This window comes from Mastacembelus armatus, chromosome 13 (genome assembly GCF_900324485.2).
Source record: "Mastacembelus armatus chromosome 13, fMasArm1.2, whole genome shotgun sequence".
Classification (NCBI taxonomy): domain Eukaryota; kingdom Metazoa; phylum Chordata; class Actinopteri; order Synbranchiformes; family Mastacembelidae; genus Mastacembelus; species Mastacembelus armatus.
Genome location: NC_046645.1, coordinates 2,810,547 through 2,837,081, shown reverse-complemented (window position 1 = coordinate 2,837,081; position 26,535 = coordinate 2,810,547). Strand labels below are relative to the sequence as shown.

At 39.5% G+C, this 26,535-nt stretch overlaps 4 protein-coding genes across 6 annotated transcripts; all 4 read right to left on the bottom strand.

Moving 5' to 3' along the window:
* Positions 1-1,449: 1,449 nt before the first annotated feature.
* akt2 (v-akt murine thymoma viral oncogene homolog 2) lies at positions 1,450-11,751 on the bottom strand. Its single transcript, XM_026318988.1, has 14 exons — positions 11,389-11,751; positions 9,747-9,909; positions 9,311-9,442; positions 9,074-9,185; positions 8,126-8,279; positions 7,267-7,398; positions 7,083-7,148; positions 6,918-6,986; positions 6,304-6,426; positions 5,909-6,037; positions 5,568-5,782; positions 4,727-4,814; positions 4,531-4,633; positions 1,450-4,407 (listed from the first exon to the last, which is right to left on the bottom strand). The coding sequence occupies exons 2-14, from the start codon at positions 9,790-9,792 to the stop codon at positions 4,328-4,330; spliced, it is 1,449 nt and encodes a 482-aa protein (XP_026174773.1). The 5' UTR covers positions 9,793-9,909; positions 11,389-11,751; the 3' UTR covers positions 1,450-4,327.
* A 232-nt stretch (positions 11,752-11,983) lies between these two features.
* dhx40 (DEAH (Asp-Glu-Ala-His) box polypeptide 40) lies at positions 11,984-16,907 on the bottom strand. The gene is made up of 17 exons (XM_026318976.1): positions 16,579-16,907; positions 16,296-16,441; positions 16,086-16,205; positions 15,319-15,555; positions 15,083-15,149; positions 14,875-15,006; positions 14,671-14,770; positions 14,477-14,563; positions 14,214-14,396; positions 14,037-14,117; positions 13,757-13,914; positions 13,441-13,555; positions 13,249-13,357; positions 12,893-12,987; positions 12,699-12,768; positions 12,331-12,559; positions 11,984-12,203 (listed from the first exon to the last, which is right to left on the bottom strand). The coding sequence occupies exons 1-17, from the start codon at positions 16,748-16,750 to the stop codon at positions 12,082-12,084; spliced, it is 2,223 nt and encodes a 740-aa protein (XP_026174761.1). The 5' UTR covers positions 16,751-16,907; the 3' UTR covers positions 11,984-12,081.
* Positions 16,908-17,430: 523 nt separating this feature from the next.
* Positions 17,431-18,567, bottom strand: LOC113125530 (zona pellucida sperm-binding protein 4-like). The gene is made up of 5 exons (XM_026299050.1): positions 18,437-18,567; positions 18,010-18,199; positions 17,773-17,911; positions 17,632-17,695; positions 17,431-17,530 (listed from the first exon to the last, which is right to left on the bottom strand). Exons 1-5 carry the CDS (start codon positions 18,534-18,536, stop codon positions 17,499-17,501), a joined length of 525 nt encoding a protein of 174 aa, XP_026154835.1. The 5' UTR covers positions 18,537-18,567; the 3' UTR covers positions 17,431-17,498.
* Positions 18,568-19,956: 1,389 nt separating this feature from the next.
* LOC113125596 (uncharacterized) lies at positions 19,957-25,435 on the bottom strand. 3 transcript variants are annotated; one of them, XM_026299145.1, is made up of 13 exons: positions 25,243-25,435; positions 24,356-24,703; positions 24,104-24,196; positions 23,917-23,982; positions 21,981-22,037; positions 21,859-21,879; positions 21,378-21,440; positions 21,256-21,276; positions 20,953-21,126; positions 20,830-20,877; positions 20,691-20,753; positions 20,554-20,580; positions 19,957-20,468 (listed from the first exon to the last, which is right to left on the bottom strand). In XM_026299145.1, the coding sequence occupies exons 1-13, from the start codon at positions 25,388-25,390 to the stop codon at positions 20,410-20,412; spliced, it is 1,188 nt and encodes a 395-aa protein (XP_026154930.1). In that variant the 5' UTR covers positions 25,391-25,435; the 3' UTR covers positions 19,957-20,409. The 3 variants fall into 3 exon arrangements, with proteins under 3 accessions (XP_026154930.1, XP_026154931.1, XP_026154932.1); XM_026299146.1 differs by lacking the exon at positions 21,859-21,879 and having other exon boundaries at positions 19,958-20,468; XM_026299147.1 differs by lacking the exons at positions 21,859-21,879; positions 21,981-22,037 and having other exon boundaries at positions 19,959-20,468; positions 25,243-25,434.
* Positions 25,436-26,535: the final 1,100 nt, after the last annotated feature.

The following is a 26,535-nucleotide window of genomic DNA, read 5'->3' as shown; positions in this document are numbered from 1 at the left end:
GTTAATTTAAGATAAAACAACAGCTGGGTTCTCCATAGGTTTATAGAGCATTTCATTAACTCTTTCCCTCACACACTATGATAAAGACCCGTCTGTACCGACTTTACCTTCTTGTGTAAGTCCAGCAGAGGCTTGGAGAAACCAGTCCTGGCCATGACCACAGCCGGAGACGGAGTTCCCGCGCCGGGCCGCTGCAGCTACTTATTCACGGGTGTCGATAAAGGCCTGGAGCAGAGAGCGCGACCATGCTGCCCGGGGAGACGCTAATAAAGACAGGTGGGCCGCCCTGATTGGGGTGGGGGACACCGGTGTTGAGCTGCTTCCGGTCTACACCTAGAGAATTTGCGTTTTTCTTATTATGAACGAATGAATGAATAAATAAAGTTGAAGTGACCTGAAGTTAATCTTTCATAAAGTCATGTCGTGGATCGGTGTGAAATAACCTCACATGCATCATGAAGTATCAATATATTTATTTTTCAGTTTCTCTCTCCTGTGTGTTGTTGACCGAAATTCATGCAATTTGACTATTTTTTTTCAATCCATCAACATCTACTGATTCCGTATGACCGACCACTGTGCCATGAGGCAGGAAATGTACGCATTTAGTTATGTGAATCTCACAGTGGTCTACATGCTCAGTGCAGAAAATGACATTTTTAGCTGCATCTGATTTTGTCCAGCCTTATTTAAAAATCCTTTTTAACATAATCCAATCAAACTGTTTACTAAAGCCTCCTAAACTAGTCTCATGGCTGTACCTAGAGATTTAGAAACGCTGAGATCAAGGATCAAAGGTCAAAGGGCAACCCCACCTATCAATTTTGCATTTTGCACTATACCCAAAATATTATTCTGGCAGAGAAGTTACTTCAATGTGTGTCATATTTAAGGATTTTGACCAAACAAAAATAAAATTTACTGTTTGTCACAATCTCAAAACAATGGATTGGAACAGTATTTAGAAGATGCCACATTCTGACTGCATACTGGTAACACATCCAACACTACAATACTGTATGTTTTTAAAAAAAAGAAATTGCAGTAGATTGCACAGAAAGTGAACAGTAAACACAATAAAAAAACACAGAGTTTTATTCAGTAAAAATGTTTACTGGCACATTATATTTGCAAATGTTGTAAGCTACCATATTGTAGCAGGCATCACCCGTTACATTGTAAGGTCATTGTAGAGTCTGCTAGGACACTGTTGTCCCCTTAAAGATTGCTTTTTTCATTGCTCTTTGAGCTTCAACTAAAAGCAACAAGCAAAAAAACAAAGAAAAACAAAATACTTGTTACACCATCATTAGGTGTGGCATTCGTGACTGGTCATCACATTCAAATATACAGAGAAGCAGGATAACCATAGTAAAGCTGCAAATCAAATACTACAAAGCTGCAGGCCTCCCCCTTCTACTTATGCTGCATTCACCATCAAGCTTTCTTTTTTTTTTTTTTTTTTTTTTGGTACTTACACATAGTGAGGAGGCACCTGTGCCTATGTATGCCTACAGCTCAGGGCTATTAACTTGCATGTTCAGCTGTGAAGCATTGCTTAAAGCATGGCCAGCAGCGAGGTTCAGTGTATGGCTTCACAACCAAGATTAAAAAAGTTCAGCAGCATCCCCTTGTGGCCAAGATAGCAATGAAGGCAAATCCACAGTGGAGTCCATCAGTGCAGTGGTTCTGATATCTGGTCCTCCTCTCTCCAAAGGACACTAGGCTAGAGTATGATGGCTGTGCCTGAGCCAGTGAGAAGACGTACTGGAGTTGTGAACTGTAAATCAAAGCCATTTGATCACATTATCATCTGCAGGAACTGGGGCCAGCTGCGGCTCACTGATGATACTCGAAACCTGCCGCATTTGTGTGTCTTTTTCCACCACTTTCACTCGGACATCTGTCACTCTCTGCCATTCATTCCAAAATAAATAAAAATAAATTATTACGTGACATGGGGTGGAGGGTGTCCCAGAGATGCAGATGGCTGTTTTAGCTAAATGTCTACATTACTCTCAACACTGCAGAAAACACCAAAAGTTACCTGCTTTGTTCAAATATTGTCAGGAAAAGAGAAATTATTTTTAAAAGATTACAACTTTAAAATGACTAATTTAGAAAAGTTTAGCAGCTTAGGTATAAGGTCACATTTCTCTTCTAAAAAGAACAATCACATGGTTAATATTTACTTTTGTTAAGCAAACCCAATCTGTGCTTGATTATGCTAATTCTAAACAGTAAATTCAGGTATTTACTGAAGGCAAGTGCTAATGGAAACCAGAAATTAGCTGCAGATTCAATAACAAATGACTGTTACTGCTGTGTTTTAGCTAAACATGCAATTCTCTGATGGAAAGCCCTTGCAATGAAGAACGAAATCAGAAGGAATGCAATTTAAAAACTTTTAACAAATATATTTTATATAATGTATATGAAACAAGACAATGTGTCTTCCAAAACTGGAGAAATGGACAAAAACAGAGAAAAAAGTAAAACACAGTGACAAACAAAAAGGTCTTGATGTTCCTTTAGTAAAGCTCAAAGAGCAACAAACATCTCTTCCAGCACTATGGAATATGAAACGCTTGCAGCAAATGAGAACACGTCGTCTCTTAATCATGTGCCCTCATGACTCAAAGACTGCAGCTGTTTAATCTCACCTATACAACACATCAGCTGATGTTCTGATTAGTCCCCGCTATCTGCAAGTTAAATGTTGGTCGACCAGCTCATGCAGCGTTTAGACTGTAAACCTGCACACTGCTGCCTCAGACACACTATCTGGATTTAAGTGCTTCGACACAGCATTAAACAAAAGACTGGAACATCAGATGTGGAATCATTTGAAGTATTAAACATCAACCAAATCAGTCAGGTTTTTGGCCTCATTGTACAGACTCAACAATTGAACTAATCTTTAAATATGGGAACAATTAAACACTTATTTTAAAATATTTTCAACACTAACACTGATATTAAAACTACAAAATAAACAAAAGATTGCTGCCCAACTATTCGGCTAGGCAGAGAAAATTACTGGACTAAGAACAACAGCTGGCTGTAACTGGTCTCTCTGCTTGGGTTGGGGAAAATTGTGGTCAACCATCTAGTCTCTATATCTTCTTCTGTTCTTACGGTCTGTAATACACAGCGTGATTGGCCTGGAGGTTAACGTCCTCCAGCCAACAGCTGGTTGGCTGCTCAGTCAGCCTGGACAGTGACATGGACTCTAAAGTGCTGGACAGGTACATCACTTTGAGATAAATTAATGCCGCACTTAAAGCAGCGTTTAGCCATGCATGAGATCCAGGTTTCTGACTGTGTCAAATGAGCACCAAGCTGGTAAAAGCGATCATAAATTACATGCTTGTTCCCTTTAAAAACACAAAGGCCCTTGAGTGTGCCATGTAGTGTGCGCTCTCCTCCATATTCCAGCGGTAAGTATGAAGTTTTGAAAACATGTATAAACATGGACACAGATGGTTGTAAATCAAAACGGTTGTTGATACATTCCTCTCCACTCATATGTGCGCACACACCCACACACACACACATCTACTCATATACACACATGCAGTGCAAACAGAAAAATGCAACCCTCCTCACCCTCCCTTTCTCTCCCCATTTCCCTTTCTGTAGGAACAGTCCCACACTTGATTTGTAACTTTTGCTGAAAAGTTCCAGAAAGAGCACTTGTTAAAAAAAATAATGAACAAACAGAAATCAAAAAAAATGCAGAAATGTGGATTTACATTTAAAACTGGAACGATGAAATTGAATTTTAAAAAATTGTCTTTCCCAAATTGTTTCCGTTTTGCTAATTTTGTTTATACTATAATTCTATCAAGAACATCTGTGTGTATATATTAGCAGTCTGTGCATGGGCTGGTTGGTTGTTATGTGTGTAGCATGATTATGGCTGGTAAAGAGGTGGTACTTGCTGGCATAACCTGGTTTTCAAAGTGTCAAGGCTCTGATGTGGTGCCCAGTGTAGTGCAGCAGAAGTCCTGCAGGGAAGCCTAAAGCCAACCCTGAGAGGACGTACAGAGACAAAGCTGCCAGTCCATGCACACAAACCTGCTGAGGTCAGTCATTCATGCTCTGTGTGTGTCTGTGTGTGTGTGTGTGTGTGTGGTCATTTCACAAGCTATGATCTGTGTCTTATTTAATTTGCTAGCATGTGTGCACATGCTGGTGTGTACATTTAAGACCAAATGAAAATGTGCCTGTTATTGTGTCATTATAATTCCCTCAGCAGTGCAAGTGTGTGTGTGGGATTGTGATTTGTGTGTAAGTTGGCCGGCTTGTTCAAGAGTCTGAGTGATCATTCACGTATGCTGGCAGAGTAGGAGAACTGAGGGAAGTGTGTACGCTGGTCTGAATCCTCTGCATCTAAACTGTCATCTGGAGTACACACACAGAGAGAAGAGAAATGATTCAAAAGATGAAAACAGATGTTAAAGTTCATAAATCTGCAGAAACACATATTTAATATGCAACAATGTGCAGTTGAACAGATTTACTTACACTTATCTGGAGGAGTGATTGTAATAGTTTGTGCTGTGAACTCATCATCGAAGTAACGTGTGTCTGTCTCTGACGTTACCTGGGGTTTGAAGGATGGAATAAGCTGTGAAGGAAAATGAAACCGGTCATTTCTATATTCAGAACATCTTCTTTTAAATGCCACATCATTTGCTATTTTTCCCCTGCATTATCTCACCTTTTTTTCAGTGACATCCTGCCAGTTGATGGAGGTGAAGAACTTGTGGCTCATCACTTCTTTGGCATCGTCTGGTCCGCCTCCGAGCCTGTAAACACAATGAAAAACATGATCATTATCAACCTTTCGCCAGCTACTTTTTCCCCATGTAACTGTGTAAACACTGTCATCAGAAAAGCACAATGACCCTGTGTTGCTCTCAGAGTCATATTTACCAGTGCCTTGACAAATTTAGTCTCATTTCCTTACTGCTTACAGGCCCACGTATTAGTAAGCCCTCAGGCACAGCTCAGTGTGCTAAAACTAGCAATTGTGAGTGTTAGCTCAAACACTGGGGTTCAACTAAAACTACCATCAGCTATGAGATGGTTTACTGCCACTGCTCTGTACCAAAGCCAATTGAGAAGGAACACAGGATTAAATAATGTGGTTTACGTGTTTTATAGCAGAGTATGCGGTGCCCCCGAGAACGGTGGGAGACAGAAAACTAATCAATCTAATCTAAAGTGCAATAATCACAGTATAAATGCCCATGAAGTTGTCTTCATGTTGTCTTCAGGAGACAGACATTGAATTGAAAAGCCGTGCTTGCCCAGTGAAACACTACATAAATAGTATGTTCCATCTGATTTATCTTACATGAAAACTGTGTCGTGACATGGCACATTATAATTCTTAATTTTCTACACAGAAAATATAAGAGACACTGCTGTTAGATTATTTATTTGTTTTCCAAATATCCTCAGTAATTTCTACAAAATATTCTGTATGTATTTACCAATTAATTAGCGCTTGGTTATTACAAAGTGTGGTGTAAATACATCAGCAGCACACCACCTACCTTTGTTTGGGATCCTTTTTGAGCAGGCCGGCCAGCAGGGCCTTGGCCTCAGGAGCCAGATTCTTGGGGAAGCGGATCTCCTCCATGAGGATAAGCTCAAACAGACGCTCGTGGTCCTGGTTGTAGAAAGGCAGCCGACCACACATCATCTCATACATGACCACCCCCAGTCCCCACCAGTCCACTGCCCGTCCATAGTCATTGTCCTCCAACACCTGACAAAATATAAATGTGAAGAGTTCAGACAGAAAATAGAAATTACATTTTTTAGTTTTCTTCCAGCCCTGTAGCATCAGTTCTTATTCCCCAAATCCTGACCACTGCAGCTGTTGTTGACTTACCTCTGGTGCCAGGTACTCTGGGGTTCCACAGAAGGTTTTCATTGTGGCGCCATCTGTGATCCCTTCTTTACATAACCCAAAATCTGTTATCTTTATGTGGCCATCCTTGTCTAACATGAGGTTCTCCAGCTGTGCAGGAAAAGATTCAAATTACAGTGCAGTTAGCTGACAGCTAAAAAAGAAATATAGTGGAAAGTGTTCACAGCTACAGCACATGGTTCAAACATTGTACTTAAGAAGCCAGTTAGTGAACTGAGTTCCTTTTTATGACACAATCTCAACTGTGCCACTGCAAGTCACCTGTATGTCAGTAGAGGTAATTACTCCTTTAAAACTGTAACACAGAACAAATGTTCTTCTATAGCTGGAGATTGTCATAAAATCTATCACCTTACCTTTAAATCCCTGTAAACTACATTGCGTGAGTGTAGGTACTCCAGTGCTGACACTATTTCTGCACCATAGAATCGCGCTCTGTCTTCTGTGAACACTCTGTCTCGTGACAAGTGAAAGAAGAGCTGCAAGGGAATTAAAAGTAAAAAATGGTGACAAAAAGTCTCCTGAAATACTTCAGACTCTCAGTCGTCCAGGTGAAGTTATCGAGAAGCTGAGTGCTGGACCTACAATTTGTGGATCAGAGGGGTCACAAGAGTCGACCATTAGATCTTAACAACTCTCAAGTCTGTTCTCTTCCATTTTTCACCTAACAAGCCTATTGAGGTTAAGGGGTGGAGTGAAACCAACCTGAAAGATAAAGTTTCCTACCAGCTTTTCCACAGACTGAAAAAACCTCTTGGATTAGTGGTGAAACACTTTAATCTAAAAACCAAAAATGCAATTGCCATTACTCAGCTTCTAGATTCAGCCCAAAATTTGATCCAACTTGAAACAGTTGGATTCAAAACCTTAAATTGATCCCTCACATTGTTTAATTTTACAGCCTTGCTGAAATCCAACATCTTTCAAACAGTCATACACAGATATAGTAGCACATCACAGAAAAACTTACTTCTCCTCCATTTGCATACTCCATCACAAAGCACAGCCGATCATGTGTTTGAAATGCATATTTTAGTGTCTGCAGAGGAGGAAAACAACATTTTGTTACTACATTATATTGACTGAATGAACCCTTAATTCTGGGAAGAACAACCTGAAGCAACTGGTTACTTGCCGTTAGAAATGGATGTCGCGTATTTTGGAGAACTCTGCTTTCTGTAACCGTGTGTGCCACCTCATCCTAGAGGAAAACACACACACACATACATTTGGTACATGCAATGAGAGAAAGACCATAGCTAGACTGTTCCAAAGCAATTTAATAGGTAAGACTTTAATGTGCTGTGATAAGCACTAACTTTAGCAATGATGACTTCTTTGCGGAGGATTTTCATGGCGTAGTACATCCCAGTGGCTTTCTCCTTCACCAGGATCACTTTACCAAATGTCCCTTTGCCCAGCAGCTTCAGGTAGTCAAAATCATTCATGGTCTGTAGGAACAAAGATCACTGTGAGAAGGTCCGCTCTAATCCGCCCAGCAACAGATAATGCGTGTCACCGATTTATATGACAGGCTGCACAGTCAGCTCTGTTGCAGGAGAGAGCAGCCGAAACAATTTGTGCAGGTTAGAGTTATGTGTGAATGACATTATACCACAACCTAATACTGCCCTGCAGCTGTTTGCGACATGTATGTCTTCTACTAGTTGCTAATAACTCCCCTGGAAAGGATCACCTCTCTTGCTTTGATTCTCTGACCTGCATCTAATCTCAGCCGACCCAAACAAAGAATTGTGAAAGGCCCCAAGTCATTTCTTATAATTACCCACGACAAACTCACACTGACACCTTATTCAGCTTGTACACAACTGTCCTTAAAGGCATCTGTAAGTTTGCTACCTGTCTTTGAAATTTATCCGAAGAGCATTTTAACGAGTCTGTAGGCACTTTCAGACCAAACAGTTCTATGGACTTTGTTCTAGGAACTACCCCACAGAGGAACAGACCTAAGAACTACAGACCTTAGGGCCAACTGATGGCTGTTTGGTGAAGTCACTTCCGCACGACATGCAACAACATCACTAGTGAAAATTTTGATGTTTCACTGTGTTCATTCACACAAAACTCGTTCAGAAAGAGGCTTAAAACTTGCTCTGTAAAGATGAGCTTAGTTGCACAAACAGCAAACATTCAGGCCCTGCTTGTGCAAATACTTACCACTTTCATGCGGGATTTGGACACAGCAATCTCCATGTCCTCTGTGCCGCTGCTGTCACTTGGAGAGCCAAATTTGATCTCCATGGGCTCCTCGTCCTGCTGCTGACTCTTCAGGCTGTTGGCCACCGCCTGGATTGATCGCATCCATTCCTCCCTAGCCAATACGTAAACATATATCACCCTAATCCAATCTAGTAATACACTGCTCTAAACTGATCATAAATTACTGACAAATTTTGTTTAAATTGTCAAATTGTGAAGTCCGTGTTTTCAGTCAATTATAGATATTGTGCCAAAAAAAACCCCCAAAAAAAACATGTAATAAAGAGAAAAGACAGTAGCCTAGCATGCTATGTTTGAACAGCAGAGGATAATCTATTCAGCTGCGGGGTGCTTGGATTTACTTGGCAGAGCGCATGTAAACAAAACTCAGTGATGATTGATTGGGTAAAGGGTGTATAATGAGGTCTAATATGGAACTGAGTTCTATCTGGAGCATGATGGCCTTTCCTGCTCTCACAAACCCAAATGGATTTCACTGCCTGACATGAACAATGGCTCATTTACGTCATATGTGTTTGATTTTATGAGCATCTTGTTCCTTTAGTCGACCCTTCTAAACAAGTTCAAGACTTCAAATGTACATGTATGAACTAACAAAAGAATGCTACAGAGACAATACAGGACATTATGAACATCTCTGTCACATCCATTCCAATCTACAATGAAGACATGAGGCTAAATCTCTGAGACTGTGTCCACACAAAGTCAAATTTTGCCTTTTATTCTCTTGATTAAGTGTTTTTATGTCCAAAAGTGATTTCCACAGTGTAGAGAATTTTCCAAATGAGTTACTGGCCATGAGCAGTAATCAACAGTTGTGAGAATTAAATTATGACTTCATAATAAACAGTAAAGCATTACAGACTGCTCACTCTTTTATTTTACCTCTCCTCATTGCTGTCTACATGGAAGGTGCGCTCAATAACCGAGGTCCACTGAAGGCAACGAATGACGAACGTGTTCGGCCTGGGGCGCTCTGTTTTCATCAACTGGCATTCTACAAAACAGACACACATCAACTGAGGCCAAGTAATTGCAAGAACACACAGAAAACATTAAGAGATTTCTTAGACATTAATGTGGCACTTCTTTTATATTTGCCAAACAGAAAGGAAAACTGACCTGCGACAGAGAAGTTGTTGAGTGGTGGGAGGTTGTGGTCACTAGACACCTCAGGCTTCTCTTTGTAGCCGATGAAGGAGCCATCAGTTTTTAAGATGAAGTAACGAGGACGCCATGTTTTAATGTATTCACCTTATAAACACACAGATGAAGATTTTTTGAAGCTGACTGAGTTATAATGGTTGATTAACTTGCTGTTATGTTTGGCTTTGAAATGGCTAAATATATTACCCCTGTGTCACAATGTTATTAAAATGTAAATCCAGCAAAAGTAGCTAAATTAAGATGCTCTCCATCAAAGAAGAAAATACAAAGTTGATAGATACCTTACAAGCCTAAATAAGTTTTATTTAATATATAAAATATAGGTTTTGACAGGGGCTGTCAAACTAATGTAGACTGAAATGATGGATGGTGAACACAAGGGGCCCCTTACCTCTCTTGTGGAGCCATCCTTCTCTCACAACACTGACTTCATTCATGCTGGGGCAGAAGACTGTCTGGGTTGGGAGGGGGGCAGACAAGCTCGTGGAAATTGTGCAAACTCTTCCAGTTCTGAGAGCGACTCAGATAAAAAAAAAGAAAACACTATCTAATACCTAGAGGAAAGTGACAGGAACAAACAGTTATTTCAGTGTATGAAATAGGCACTAAATTGCCCATAAAAACAAAAACATTTTAGCCTTGTGTAACTTCAACATATATTTATAACTCACAGAGAACATTCACTCATGTAATATAAGGTTATAAACCAGCCGAACATCACAGAAATGACAGTGTCAACAGAAAACTAATGAATGATTTAACACCTCAGCTAAGATGTGAGCACAACAGCCATGTAACTATTTACGATTTGGCACTTCACACTGAATACAAACATAACACACACACACATATATATATATATATATTTTTTTACATTTACTTGCCTCTTTGGCTACAGAAAAACACTACAAAATAAATGTGAAAATACACAGAGTCTGAAGGAAGTAAGATTACAGCCAGTGCTGTGGAGGTGAACATGTAAAGTGAAACTGATTTCTTTTCACAAAGGAAACCTTCTGTACACGGCTCTTGATGCCTATCTGAATGTTGTCACCACAGCACTGCGCTTCAATAAATCCCTCACTTCTTATGAAGCCAGTTTCCTTGAAACACAAGTGCACAACAAAGAAAACTGCTGAAACCGCACGTTAGCAACGCAACCTCATATCTGACCATCTGATACTTAACTCAAACTGAGACTAGCACAATGACACAAGCTAGATATTAAATCTCCAGGCACTTCCTTCATCTTATGTAACCCCTCATGACCTGTAGTGATGTTTCAGAGTCATATTATACCTTAGTAGATCCTGGTATTACAGTGCTGCCAGGTAAAGAGGATCAATGCCACTGATCTAACTATTAGAAAAATGCAGAGCTCAGCAATGTCAAATGCAATAAAACCCAGAATCAGCCCTGAATCAACTGCTTGTTAGTTAATAAGTTTTTAACAGCATCTCTGTGAAAGTGATGGGGTTTAACATCACAGTGCACAGTAGTCACGGCAGACAAAGTATTTGAACTGCTCGTTTACAGAGATAAAAACAGAGCAGGCTTCTCTCGACTTAAGACTTTTTTATATAGTGACATCACTATCTTTAAAAACATCACATCTACCGTAACATTTACAAATGGAAATAATAAATATCAGTAAAAAAAATACTGAAAATACATTAAAGTATCTTTAATTATGTGATAATTTAGAAACCCAACCCAGGGCAACAGCAAGATGCAAAACGTAAACATTACGGTAACGTTAGCGCATCTTCTAGCTAACCGGGGAAAGTCAACAAACGTTACTGTACACATCTAAAACTGCTCACTGGCTTTTCTATCGTGGTCTGTCAACAAAAACACATCGTAAGAACATTTATAACATAGCTTATGAGCAGTGTGACCAACATAAACAGCAGTGAGGACACCGACCATGACCGCAGTACGACCAAACAAGGCAGCTAGCCAAAATAGCTTTCGAGCTAACAGCGAGTTAGCCACACGAGCTAGTCCTTCGCATCACCCCCGGCTTTTCTTACCTTCAGAGGCTAAAATACTCCCAGCTGTCGTTTTTTAAAGACGCTCGGGAGTAACTGCGCAAAGCTCTGACCGGTCAGTATCTGAAGCTTGTGTGTATTGAACTCTGTCAATGATCACACAGCTTAGCGGGCTGCTCGCTCAGCTTGTTTTCCTCGGACAACAGCGTGTTTGCAGCGGGTCACTGACGCGTGTGCAAACCAGTCCAGTCCGTGAATAAAGTCCACTGAGCTCCGACCTGATGGGCAGAACTGCAGATATTTTCTAAATCAGACAGATACAACTGCCTCTTTGTGGGTTTGATGTTGTTGGTCGCCTGCTTAGCGTCTAAGTCCTCCGTCCCAGTCAGATAGTGCAGCGGCCCCGCAGACGCACACGAAAGGAAGTGACGTCCGAGGGGGAGTGACGTACACCTGAGCGGTCGGTGTCAAAGTGCATCAAGTGCAACACAATAACCTTAACCTAACCCCTACTGTGCAGAGCTGTAGTGGAGATCGTCGGAGATAGGCAGTGCAGGAAAAACATCACATTTCATGATGTAACCACCTACTCATACACGATTGTGTGTATGAAATAAAGCAATTAAGAGAAAAGCAATGTTAGAAAAGTAATGCATTTTATTATTCAGATTTAATTTGCAAAATATTACTGTGTGAAACAAAGTGTGACTTGTCCTTAAAAGTGAGCTCTGTCTATCAAAGAGCTTTATTTTGTTGTCTTTGCTGTTTTCGTTGCAGGTAGCGAGCACGAGCATCGCTGACAGTGGTCTCGTTGTTTCGCTTCTCCAGTTTCTTCATGACATCCTCAGCAGAAGCCTCTGAAAAAAGAAACAGAGCAATCAAGTATTTGTTATAAGCCAGACTCTTCTTTTTGGTCATTTCTTGAACATTCACAAACATCATCCACAATTTCAAAATAAATATGATGAATAAATTCATAAAAACCTGGTTGTCTCTTGGCGGCTTCCCTCGTCTCCCATTTTATCATCTCCTCATCAGTCACTTCTTCTCTTGCCACGCTGCTCAGTTCATAGACGTCTACCTCATGGAGTTTAGGTAATAAATCCTTCACCCACTCATATCGAATAGGGCACACAGTCCTGATGTACACCCGTGAAGTCACTAGCACATCATGGAAGATGACCCAGTTCAGTTCTGCCTCCTGGTCAAACAGCTTTGAGCAACCAAGAATCAGAATTAAAGGAAAATGAGTGAGGAAACATGAACATTGTGGTTCCAGTGTGGATGTATTCAAGGTTCATGTGTCTCAGCTGGCACAGAAAATTTTGAAACTAATTAAAAAAACGTATTACCGATGATGATGGATGAATGTGAACCATGGATCCATGACCATCCATCGTGCAAAACACTTTTCCAACAGACCTATGCAAGATATTAAAAAAGCTTAACTTAAAAAGTATTAAAGGAACACACAATAACAATGGTTAATAAAAGGAATTTCAAAGGACAATTAAATATGTATAATTTTATGCCACTTTGGCGAGACCTTCTGGCAACGTTGGTGAAGTATCCTGTGCACAAGCATCGTCTGAAGAGCTCATTCTTGTTGCCATCAAATATTTCTACTGGGAAATCTTTCTTCTGGGTGTGCAAGAGGGTGCATCCCCAGAAACGAGAATAATTAGCACTGCAGTGTGTTGGCAAACATCTGATTACAGTCAGGTGCAAATAGGTTAGGTAGGTACAACACAGTGAAGAGCGAGCATGATCTTTGACAGCAAATAAACAGCACAACTCTACATTATGACAGTATTTACAGTAAATACGAAGCCTTTAACAGAACATGGATAGACAGCATGCTGCAGTCACTGAGGAAAAACTGAATTATGAACATTGCTGTACCTGTTGGAGGCGGTGGAGTATCTCACGCAGCTGAGTCTCCACACTAAAGGCTGATTTTAGCGCCCTCCAGTGGATCCAGTTCTCTTTACACCATGTTGATGGTCGGTCACTGTTACATACAAAATAGAATGACATTTATTTGTACATAAAAGAAATATTACAGGTATCCTGTTGCAGTAACAAGTATAATACCTGGATTTGCATGAGTGAAACACAGACAGAAGTGTTGCAAAGTCATTCATACTGCCACTTTTGGCAGCAAGTGCTCTGTGCTTCGTATCTGCCTCTTTCTGCTTCTCAGGGTGGCCTGCAGAGATCATGACCTCAGTCAAAACTCTTATTTACCACAGTTCACCTACTCTTCTGCACGAATTCTCTGCCACATGGACTAAAAGTATCATATATTACTAAATCATTTAAGCCAGATTTTGCTTTAGAGTCTTTAACTATGAGCACAATTTCTGTTCTGCTTTCAGTTTCCTAAATATCACAAAGCCAGATTGCCAACCTGGCCTGATGAAGATATTCTCCACAGACAACATAGCGGCCACAGGAAGCAGCAGGTCCTGGCAGCCGAGTGAGGCAGCTTTGAGAATGGCCCTGGTGAGGCCTGGGTGCAGGGGGAACTCCACCATCATCTCCCCAAGATGGGTCACTCTACCTCTCCTAAAGCCCACATACCACACCGATAAGAGCTCTAATTAAAATTCAGTGAGAAATAATTAACCCACTACTGCTGTGCTTGGAAAATCAAAAACTAAAAAAAGTCTACAGGCATAAGCACTCACCTGTCAATGGCATCAAATTGATAAAGCTGTTTTAGTGCTTCTAGAATAAACCTTTCCTCTGGAGGATCCAGATAAGGAAACCTTAAAAGAAATTAAGTCATTATTAAAGAAGATAAAGAAAACAAAGAAATTATGAACTATAAGAAACTGACCAGACACACAGGATGTTGAGTGTACCTAATGACATCGTGAACACCAAGGCACTTGAGTACAAGTATCACAGCAGTCAGACTTGTCCTCTGGATCTCTGGAACTGTGTATTCAGGCATGCACTTCTCCCAGAATTCCTTGGTATAAATCCGAAAGCATTTTCCTTCTGAGGTTCTTCCGGCTCGACCTGCTCTCTGCTGGGCTTCGCTCCTAATCATAGAAAATCCAGGATATCTCAGTGCCATGATGTTTAGCAGCATATTTACTTAACAAACTAATTATAGACTCACTTTGAAATTGGCACCACCTCTAAGATATCCATGCCCACCCTTGAGTTGTGGTTCAGTTGCTTCACAAAGCCACTGTCTATGATGTATCTATACATGGAGGAAGAAAATGGCATGGTGATGTATTTTGCGGAGGTGTCAGAAAATTACTGCTGATTTAATGTCAATGTTAACCAGTGACCACAGGCCTCACTTACTTTATCCCGTTGATGGTGAGAGATGTTGCTGCAATGTTAGTAGCCACAACACACTTTCTTATTCTTGGAGGTGGTGGCTGAAAGATCTGTCTCTGTTGATCTGTAAGAGCAAAAAAGGTGACAATACAGTACTATGAGAAAGCTGATGCTATCTTAAATTTGGAAAAGCTAGTTTAAAAAAATGTAACTGTTGTATGTGGTTACCAGTGGGCATGGATCCATAAAGAGGCAAAATGAGAAGTCCCTCCACTGTTTGGTCCTGTACATCATAGCGATAATCTATAGACTCAGCTTTCTCATACAGCAAATCACAGGCACGCTCAATCTCTGACTGACCTATCAAACATAAAGAAATGAATGTAGCAAATTTTAAAAGTTAAGGCAAAGTCTGATCTGATAACTTGATACTTACCTGTCAAAAATACAAGAATATCCCCAGCCATTTCACTGGTGTGCACATCAAGGGCCATTTTCACAACCTGGGAATAAACAAATAAATAAATAAATAAATACATACATATCAATGATATGCATGAGGCTACAACAACATTAGCAGGCTTTGATACTATGTCAATGTAAATGCCATTTACTGACTGCTTTAATAAACAAAAGCAAAAATTAAACAGTCTCAAAACTTAAGCCCAGTACCTCTTTTACATAAGCAGTGCTTTCTGTGTCTTTAGGTCCTACAGCCGAGCCAAACGTGCAGGTTACAGGAAAATTCCTTCCAGGTATAGTAAAGACAGGACAGTTGCCAAGAAAGGATGAAAGTTTGTCCGTTTCCAGAGTGGCGGACATCACCACCACCCTCAGAGGAAAAGATCGGCCCTTCGTGGCTTTAGCAGGGTTGGAGAAGTTTTTCTTTAATAAACCCAGGAGAATGTCCTGGGACAAACAGAAACATTCACTCAGTGTGTGAATTGGTGGATGGGAATAAAAACTAAATAAGCTCAATGGCAGTTCAGTCAGGAAGACTAACTGCATGGCACGTCATCTAAATGGTCTCTCACTTTCCTTCCGACTTCTAAGTCAATCAGCTGACTGAGGCCGTTCCACTTTTCACTGGAACCACTCAGACTTTGCCTGAACCTCTGTGAGCCAGTCATCTTGTTGCTGCCAAAATGTAAAGCTGTTCCCTTTCTCTGCTATGGGCAGCTGTCACTTCAGTATCCAGTGGACACAGCCTTCTCTCATCCAGTTCATATGTACCCAGATCTTTGTCGATCACTCTGCATCTCTTCACCAGCAAAGTGTCTAATTTTCCTTTGCAGCACTACTTCTTTAAACTGTGGCCCAAGTCTCCTCACACTAATTAAAATCAAATTGTTTAACACTCTTTAAGGTTCTCTCTTTTAGTCTCAGCTAAACTGACAAAGTGGATCTAACAGTACAGCGCAGGGACAGTATGGACTCACTGTATTGAGACTGCGCTCGTGGACTTCATCCAAGATTACAACACTGTACTGGGAAAGTGCAGGGTCGGCCAGGATCTCTCTGAGCAAACAGCCATCTGTCATATACTTCACCACCGTGTCCTGGCTCAAACACAATCACACACTCAATGCTTCACATACTTAAAATAAACAGTGTATTTTCTGCAAGGGATGATTTGTCTTTTGTCTCACATGTGTTGAGCAGTCATCAAAACGGACTTGGTAGCCAACCTCCCTGCCCAGGGTGCACCTCATCTCCTGGGCCACCCGCTGGGCCACTGTGATGGCAGCCACCCGGCGGGGCTGGGTGATGCCAATTTTTCCATCTTTACAAAAACCTGGGCAAGAAGGAAGAATTGCTTTACCCTTTATCTTGAAGCACAAACTCTCATCTCAGTGTATCACTTATACTGATCTACTTATCGGCACCGTTACTGCATTATCGCCAGGTACAGGCGACAGAATTGGATCTTACCAGCTTGGTGCAGGTACTGTGGAAGCTGCGTGGTTTTCCCGCTTCCGGTCTCGCCGGTAACCACCAGGAAAGAGCCGTCCCTCACAGCCTGGATCAGTCTGTCTTTGTGCCGATAGATCGGCAGGCGTTTTGATTCGCTGTCTTTTGGGTCCAAGCTCGTAGATTTAGACATAACTTTCAACTCAAGTGCCAATGTAAGAAGCTGAACGAAAAGAGAACCGACGGTAATAATGTAAACACGGTTCTGTTACTGCCTGTGACTCACACACGGGTTTAGTTTGACAAAATACAAAATCTTTCCCTAGTTCAAACACTTCCGCAAACTAACCCGTTCTGTGTTTCTATTGGCGGATTGAGGTCACATGACAGAAAACCTGATTGGATTTTTTTTTTTTTTTAAATAAAACTTTGTTTACAAAAAGTGTCAGTACCAAATTATTTCTCTGGTTTGATTTATTCACGTCCATTCAGTTAAAGATTTTTTTTCTTGCCAAAGCAGGATTCAACATTTGTCTAAATGAAATGTATCCAGAGTAACCAGCGAACTGCATCTAGATTATACATATTTACCTACTTGGGTGCAGAATTTAGATTAATGCATGCAACACGTCACCCATCATTGTTTGCCTGTATGTACAATATTAATATCTAACAGCGATGGCAATACAAAGTGGGTTTGTCTAAAGGCATCTTAAATTTAAAAGTGTACCACCTGACAGTCTGCATTATTTAGGCTGAATGAAAATAACATTAAGTCTGCATATTTAAGGCCATTATTGAAACATGCTTTATTTTCATTATAAAGTTCTGACAGTTCCTTGCAGGTGCTTAGAAATATGACATGAAACAGCTGTCCCCTTCATGGTTATTTACAGTAGATGTAGAAGTCCACCTGAGACTATACTGTAAATAATACTGTCTCAGTCCTGGTGTCTTCTTAATTTATGTCTTCCTGAAACACATGGACAAAAGCAAGTGTGTACATTTAACCAGTGTATATTCATTAGATAAGAACAATGTCATGAGGTATAAATAAGCTAAAGCTCCACTTACCCTTGTGGCAGGACTGTAAACAACCCGGTCCTTTACAGATCTCTGTGTCACAGTGGAAATACACCTGTAGGGAAACTTCTTAAGAAAAATTTTCCAAATATACCAGTGATGCTAATATTTCCTTCTTTGTCACTGACGTACCAGGTTTTCAGATGTCTGGGGCTTCACAAATGAGAACAGCTTGACCACAAACCTCTTGTGAAGGTTGGGGTATGTCAGCTCCTTACTTGCAACAACTGGCAGCACAACAGTTTTGTGGCTATCACCCATGAAAGGACACCTGATTTGAAGAAAAAAAAAAAAAAGAGCTTTAGTTTTATCTCCTTTGAAGGATCTCATATCTACCATATTCTGCCAGCTCATTTTAAGTGAGTTTACCCTTTAACAAGCAGGTCCCATCTCTGTGAGTCATGTGGGTCTCGAGTCGGTGTTGCCCAGCAGTCCTCCAGCAGCAGCACCAAGTCTTTGTCCTCATTTTTTAAAATGAATACCTCCACATAAACAGGCTGACCAAGCTCAGTTGCTATGGAAGGGTCATGAGAGGAATAGAAAGTTCTGTAAGAGGAATCTGCAGATAAAATATTGGAAAACAAATATTATACAGAGTTGAAGGCTTCACCATGTTCCAAGCTAAAAGAGGCCCTCAAAAGCAAGAGTAATCTCATTTACATACATGACTACACATTTTAATTTTATCATAAAGGATGTTTTAATATTAACATGCATACAGAAACAAAATAGATCTGTTTATAATCCCTGGAATGGAATATAAATATCCAAATTTAGAATGATGGAAAGCCTTGACCTTTGGCAAACCTCATTTCAGTCCTCAATATTCCTTTGCTCTTCAGTGTTGATGGGTAGTCCAGTTTTTCTCTCTGAACCTCAATGCCCATTTGAGTCATTTGGTCGAGTGCAAAGCTGCACTGCACTGTAAGCCTGCTTTAAAAAAATTTAAAAAAGAACTGAGAAAGTGGTGGTTGAAATGGCTTGTAAAAAAAAAAAAAAAAAACAGACAATGGCTTGTCAAAAAACAAACAAGTGGAAAACTTCATTTATCTCACTGGAAAGGGGGGCCATGACTTATAGAGTCTTTCTGATGTTCCACCTCAATATTGACCGAATAGATTATTGTTCCATCTGCAATCTGTGAGACAAAACAAAACCCATTTGATTTGGCCATAAAGTACCACCCTGAACAGTCTAAAACCTACCGGTTAATTTATTTACCATGGACACAGTGCCACAGTCAGTGAATGGAAAACTGAAAGTGACAGCATCAGTGGATCTTGTTTTAGGTTTACAATTGTGGTTTTGTCTTGAAGGGATCCAGACCGTGTCCAGGTTCAGAGGTGGAACTGTGTCATTCTGGAAGATGGTAAAGTTGAACCCATCTTTGTTGCAGAAAAGCTGTCTCGATCCAGCTGGGTCATCCTTTTTGTTTGCCTCTATATGAGAAACACTGAATCTTTTATACTCAAAACTATGAATCACAACATTGTTATTTATCTGTACACCTGGAATTACCATCTTTATTTGTCCTTGCACAGATGAGAGACGCAGACTTGACAATTTCAACCCTGCCTCCGTCTGTAGGCCCCATGATGGCTACATTCAAACTAGTGACATTTTTCTAATGAACAAAAGCATAAAGGATTCAAATATTTAAAAAAAAAAAAAAATATATATATATATATAAATATCTGCATTACACAGACAGGTTCAGGACTTTTCAGCTTACCTGTCTTCTCACAAAACATCCATTGGAAGCAACTGTTAAGATGATATAAATATCACTTTCTCCAAGGAAGTAGTGGCATTGTTTTTCTATAGCAATGGCTTGGTGATATCTGCCATATGCATCTGCGTGTAAATGTGGACACAAACAAAGAGCACAGCTAACACAGCCACTTGAAATATGTACCATCAGTGATAGTAAAATAGACTTAATGTGGCCGACTTACCTTGAACAAAAATGCTGTAGGGTAGACCTGCAAATTGCACCTTTGATATGTAAGCAGACATGAAGCCATCATGGCAAATCAAGTTCAAAGTGTTAGAAAGTGTTGCTTGAAATTGTTTGGAAGCAGCTTCACATTTCAAAAGAAGCAGCAATAAAGAAATACATGTCACCAAAACAAAGCCTGTAGTCCAAGTCTTCATCTTTGGTTGCTCAGAGCACAATGTGACATGTGGAGCAGCTGGTTTTCATTTGGCTTAATTGGCAGAACCTAAACTCAACGGAACAACCACTTAGTGTATGTGTGAGTGCTGTTGCTTCATAGGATCGGTTCCTGTGTTTGAATCAAACTGATTTCTGGGACCTTTATGGAGTTTGCATGTTTTCTCTGTATTAGGACATTTTTGCTCCCGTGGTTAAAAGACACAGTGGATCCAGTAACTCATAAATTCTTGCAGGTCTGAGTGTGGTTTGGTAAAACTGCTGTATTTTCCATTAAACACCAAAAAAACAATTTATATTGTTAGAACAATGTCAACTGTTACATTTTTACATACAGCTACATAAAATATCCATGAGTTTGTCTCACATTTATCATTTTGGATTTTTAAGGATGCAACTTTGTATGTGAAGACAGGTATTTGATAAAAAGCCATCACTCAGTATCTAAAACAGGCATTGACATACTGTGCAATTATACAAAAAACAAATAGAGCAGGGAATGTTTCAAGTTCACATTATTTATGTAAGATGAATAATCAACTATTATTTTGAAAAAAATGTTGATACTGAAATGATCTCAGCAGCTGTTTCATTCTCTACTGTTGGTTGACGTGGTCTGTGCCCCTGTTGTAAATTGGATTATTGTATTCACAATCTGAAACAACAGAGAAGTGAGACAGCAGTTTAGTGCAAAGTATTATTTAATCCCAAACATATAAATAGATGAAGTCAAGACTCACTGTGTTTGACTTTCTTCTTCCGGTGACCTGATGGAAAACAAGACACTTCAGCAAATAATGACTTTTTTGTTTCCAATTTATTTTTGCCTGTAGAGAAATTGATAAGTTTGCCGTGCAGGCAAACAAAATCTAAATACCTCTGCGTTGAGTGTCTGTCTGAGCTGACATAGCTTGTTGATTGTTGAGTTCATGTTGGTTAACTGTATAACAAAATGAATAAGTGAAAGTCCTGACAGCATTGAAATCATGTGATATAATGAAAGATGCTTGTAATACCATAATAATGTTGACGGAGACTTGCTTGTCGTAATCTGTTGAAGAGTTCTGGAGAGGTAAAGGAGAATTTTGTTATCCCACAATCACCAGTAACACAAGTTAATTGCACCGATTATTAAGCACCTCTGTGAAATCTCAGCCTTGTTCTCTGGCTTTCCACTCTTGCAACCCCCTTCAAGTCTGGATAAAGCCCACTGGTGCTCTGAGTGGGCTGAGGCATGTCCAGAACTCCTGGTAGACCAAAATAGTTTCTGATGGGGTCACCCTGCTGGTGGGCTGTTATTGGGTCATCATTTTCTAATATTTAAATAAAACACACACACACACACACACACACACACACACACACGGTAATGCTTATGGTGGGATAGAATCTCTTCAGCTTTTTAACAGGGATCAGTGGAAGAAAAAGATGTGTGAACGTACCATAAACAGTATTGATTGCTCCTGTAGGGAAAGGAAAACACATATAATGTTGATGCTGGTTATCCTTCTAGTATTTGTGAACTATACAGTATACAGTTGAATGAGTGGCTATGTATAGCTACCGAATGGATAACCATGCTGCAGCACCGGCACACTGTCTACTTCCGCAGGTGGAGCACTGGCACCTGTAGTAGGACATTATGAGAAGCACTTTGAAAGGATAGTCACACTTTATTGTGATAGTATTTGCTTTCTTGCAATTGATAATTATTATATAATATTTGTTGGCTAAAGATGGAGCTAGAGTTAGCAGTTAATTAGTCTAATGTAGTTTAGCTGCTGCATAGTAAAAACACAGGGGGAGATCAGATCGTACTAATCAACATAGTTCTAATTTGGTTTTTGTTAGGATAAAAGGTAAACAAACAAGATCTAACATGTTAATTAGCGTGTTTTAGAGGTGCTGAGAGTTAGATTTGTTTAGAACCAGGTTAGTTTTCTCCTGTTGCCAGTCATTGTGCAAAGCTAATCAGCTGCTGGCTGTAGCCCCATACAACCGTGAGACAGTAAGGATCAGTAGAAGAAAAAGACGTGTGAACGCACCATAAACAGTACTGATTGCTCCTGTAGGGAGACAAGCACATGTAGATAGTGACACTATTCTTGATGTATATGTCTACTGTATAGTTGAGTGGCTGTCTGTGTATAACCACAGGATATATCACCTTGCTGCTGTCCTTGAACTGACACTCTGCCTATTTCCTCATGTGGAGCACTGGCACCTGCAGTAGGATATTATGTGAAGCTTTTAAAGGGATGGAATCACACTTAAGTCTAGTATAGTTTAGCTGCTACATAGTAAAAATCACTGGGGGGTACAAATTTTACATTTTTGCTATTGTAAGGATTAAACAAACAAGATCTAACATGTTAAGTAGTGGGCTTTAGAGGTGCTGGCAGTTCGATTTGTTGAGATTTGAACAGAACCAGGTTAGTTTTCTCCTGCCTCCATGTCTTTATGCTAAGTTAAGGCAATCAGCTGCTGGCTGTAGCTCCATATTCACCATACAAACATGACAGTAGCGTTGATTATTCCATCTAACTCTGCGTAAGAATCTGGGTAAATGTATTTTAAAAAACAAAGTATTCTTTTAACCCTCTGATGAGCAAGATATTCTACACCTTCTAATGCAGAAGATGTGTCAAAAATGACCCACATTCTTTCTAAGTGCTATTTTAGCCATAGCCCAGTCTATTATTATGACATATTTTAAACAGTTTAATCTAATTACCAAGGATTTTAAGAAATAATCACTTAATTTGTTTTTTAAAATCATAAATCATTATTTTGAAGTAATTGTTTTATTTTTTTACCTCTTGGTTTGTAAAGAAAAAACAATTATTTATTACACATTTTTCTGAAATAATAACAGATATACAGATATGGTCAGAAATTACCCACCAGTTTTTCTCCAAATGTATTGTTTTAGCAGTAATTCCGGGAATAAAAACATAAAACAATGATTCATACTTGAAATCATTTGTGACTCACTTTTAAAAACATTAGTATGTTGTTGAACTGAATTTTCATTACCATAAGAGAGAGATGGTGACTTGGACTTATGTCATAGTTATGTCACCCAAACTTGAGACCTGACTTGGACTGGTCTTTGGAAGACCTAGGACTTGACTTGGACTCCAATCTTTACAATACTTTAAGACTTTTTTAGTGCACCAGCATTAAGGAAATGTCTGATGAGCTGAATGTCATTCCCAAACATGGTCACAGACATAATGCACTGAGCCGACTGCAGACTGCAACACTAACAACAAAGTGACAGCCTCAACATACATTTTTATCCTGTTACAGTCTCATCATATATAATCTGTCACTGTATTAGTCATGAAAGGTCACACAAATCTGTTGCACTTTTCAAACATTACACTAACTACGCTGATCAACAGCTCGCTACACTCAACAGCGTCAACATCCACTTGCATTCCTTTGTGTTTTCTCTCAGAGTGATTCTTGCATACAGGCATTGTGGCCTTATACAATGGATTTGGCATTAGATCTCTCAAGGACACATCCCAGCTTTTATCCACACCTGCAAGGAGGGTCAAACCAAGAAGAAGTGCCATGAATTCTTCTTCTGTTATGCTAAAACACAGCAGATCAACAACTACTGTACCTAGCTACAACACAACAGACCATCAGCTAGTTACCTATAAAACAATAGGTCAACAAATAACTTTTCTATTATCACATTTTTTAATCATCATTTGAAGATATTAAGGGGAAATGTGAGAGAACACTTACATATGTAATAAATCAGTTTAAGGCCGTCATCTAAATAGGGGACTTTGTGCCCCTGAGGGCAGTGGTCTGCAATAAATTGTTGTAACTATAAATACATACAAAAATTAAAATTTTATATTAAATTCCATTGAGAATACAAATGGGTCATGTGGGTTTTTAACCATGTGGCACATCAGAGGGTTAAAATAAACAACTGGCTTGTTTGCTTTTTTCTTTTTACTGGTCAATAGTTTAACAAATACTACACATGGATAAACAGTCATGTAAGATCTGGTAAGAAACTGTCGTATAAATAAAAATAACTGAAAACCAATTAATATAATGTAAATGGCATTGCTTACCCTCAATATTCACAATACCTGCACCTTCAGGATTGTTTGTATTGATGCGTTTTCTCTTATTCTGCCCTGAAACAGAAACAAAGTCTTTTAAAATAACCAGCCCATCCGACAAGCCAACAAACTTCACACCTTTCTTGTTCTTGTTCCTTGTGTAGGCTGAGGTTATTTAGAGTGGGTTGGTACTCACAGCAACAGATACTGGCACAGACACTCAGCAGGACGAAAGCAGCCACCCCAGCACAGATGTAAATCAATAGCCATGTCTCTTTGCTCAGTGTACCTGCATGGTAAATTGTGGTTTTGAAAAGATGTTCAAACAGGAAACTCTAGTTCTTCACTTGTCCGCTCTCATACGTTTGGGCTGTGACCATGGAAAGAAAGAGACCACTTATCTGTGCAAGAGACAAAACTGTAAACTTTCCAACAGAAATACACTCACCCGCTTTAGCAATCAGCTTCACTTCATGACAGGCATCTCCCTGCGCACAGCGATAACACCCCAGGTCTTCGTCCTTAAGTTCATCTATGCGTATGCTGTAGTTCCCATTTGAGGCCTGGTTTGGAAAGACTTTCACTCGGCCACTTCTGGGGTCGAGGAAGTTAATATGCCCTTTAATTGTAAGATTGACCAGGTTTTTCCTGAACGTGTGGTCCCAAAACACCCATCTGACATTACTGTTTGCAAAATTGCACGGAAGCAGCACAGACGAGCCAAGTGGAGCGCCGAGGGTGTGTGTCTCGCAAAAATAAGGAGACGGATTGCAGGATTTCTCATATTCTTCCTCACCTTAATGGGATGAGAGAAGCAAAAACTTTAAGTTTTAAGATCAGGTCACTTAATGTTTATATAAAGGAGTAGCAAGTGTGAAAAGAACCGCCGCCATTTTACTCCAGATATTTTAAAACTGCACATCTTAAATTTAATGTCATTGTTGAGAATAAACACATTAATAACAATATTACAATTTTATCAGCCAATTGAGCAAAACAAAAATATTTGAAAATATAAAACAATAATCATGAATCATCTAATTATAGAACTAGACAAAAAACATCTGCCCACTCATTCTTCAGAATTAGCCCAATATTACTAGAATCAATAGTAAGAGAAAATATACTACATATATAGTATATATACTATACTAATACTGTGTTAGAATATAAAACTTACATATTTAAAGTAAAATATTAAGCCACAAGATGAGAAAGATAAATGGGCTTATTCCTGAAATGTAAAATAACTCAGTAAATTTAATAAAATAGGTTTGAAATATGTATAAATATTTAGATTTATTTTAGATTTAGATATTCATGTAAAACACTTACCATTTGAAGACACACAGACTAAGCACAGGGCTAATGGGACAATCCACCTGTCAGCATTCATGGTTGCACCACACAGAGTATAAAGAGCAACAGGGCTATGCTGCATTTTAACCACCCTAAGCATCATGGGACAAAACCACAAGACCATCACAGTTCACGCTGCAATTTACAGAAATGCTTCACTGTTTTCTCACTTTCAGTTGAACAGCACCCAGATGCTTGACACAATGTCTGCTTTTTTCTAACTGCCTCATGATTGTGCCATTAAATTTAAAATAGTTGACGACACAATGAACATGTAGACGAATATTACAAAAAGCAGAAACGGATATTAACTTTCAGTCACATCCAGACCACTTCCTGCTAAAACCTGCTAGTGCTTTAGAAAGTGCTAAGAGAGGAAGGGAGCTTAACTCATGCAGGCTGAAGTTAAATCAAAAGGCTATGTTGGTTTGAAGTAACCTTATTAATAGCACTCTCTGTTTAGAAATACTTCAGTATCAGTATTTGTATTTAAAGGACCAATTAAGTGAATGACTCAACTGAATCACTGATGCTTCATACAACCAGTGAAGCAATGTAAGATTCATATTGTTCTTAATCCCATTTTATTTAATGAGTGTTTTAACTGCCTGTTTGACTGTTCTGCCTGTTTGTTACAGGCTACACCACCATGCAAATTTAAATACTGAGCAAAAATAATACAATAATATGTTACTGTGTCATTTTGTACTATACAGACTTTTCTGTCTTGTTAATGCTACTTTTTTATTCTTTAGTGTAACTTCTTTAACTTGCATGTAGGGCTTTTGTAGTAATCAGGAGTACTTCAGTACTTTTACAGTCTGGTAGTACTCCATCTTTAAGGTAAAATATTTTACTACTTAATCTGTGTGTTGTAACACACTGGTGGAAGTACCAGGTGCAAATACTGTTGGGAGTTTCCACTGATATCTGATTACATATGTGACTTTATTATTATTTATCCTTTCATGGACATTTGCTAGGAAATGGACATAATGAGTTAAAAGTGAAATTTAAACAGTTTGTTTAATGTTTGGACAACACATGAAAAAGCTGATTCACCAACCAGGACACTGAAAAGTTCAAATTCAGCCCAATTTAAAAAGTGCACTGCTGCAGGAACAGAGCAGAGGTCGAGACATGCGGACTTTAGATTTTATTCTTACTGCATCACGCATCAAAGACCCTGGATCCTACACTAATGCGACTGATCTCAACAACCTTTGGATAGACTTCCATGAACTTTAGTGACGACATTTCTGGCTTTGC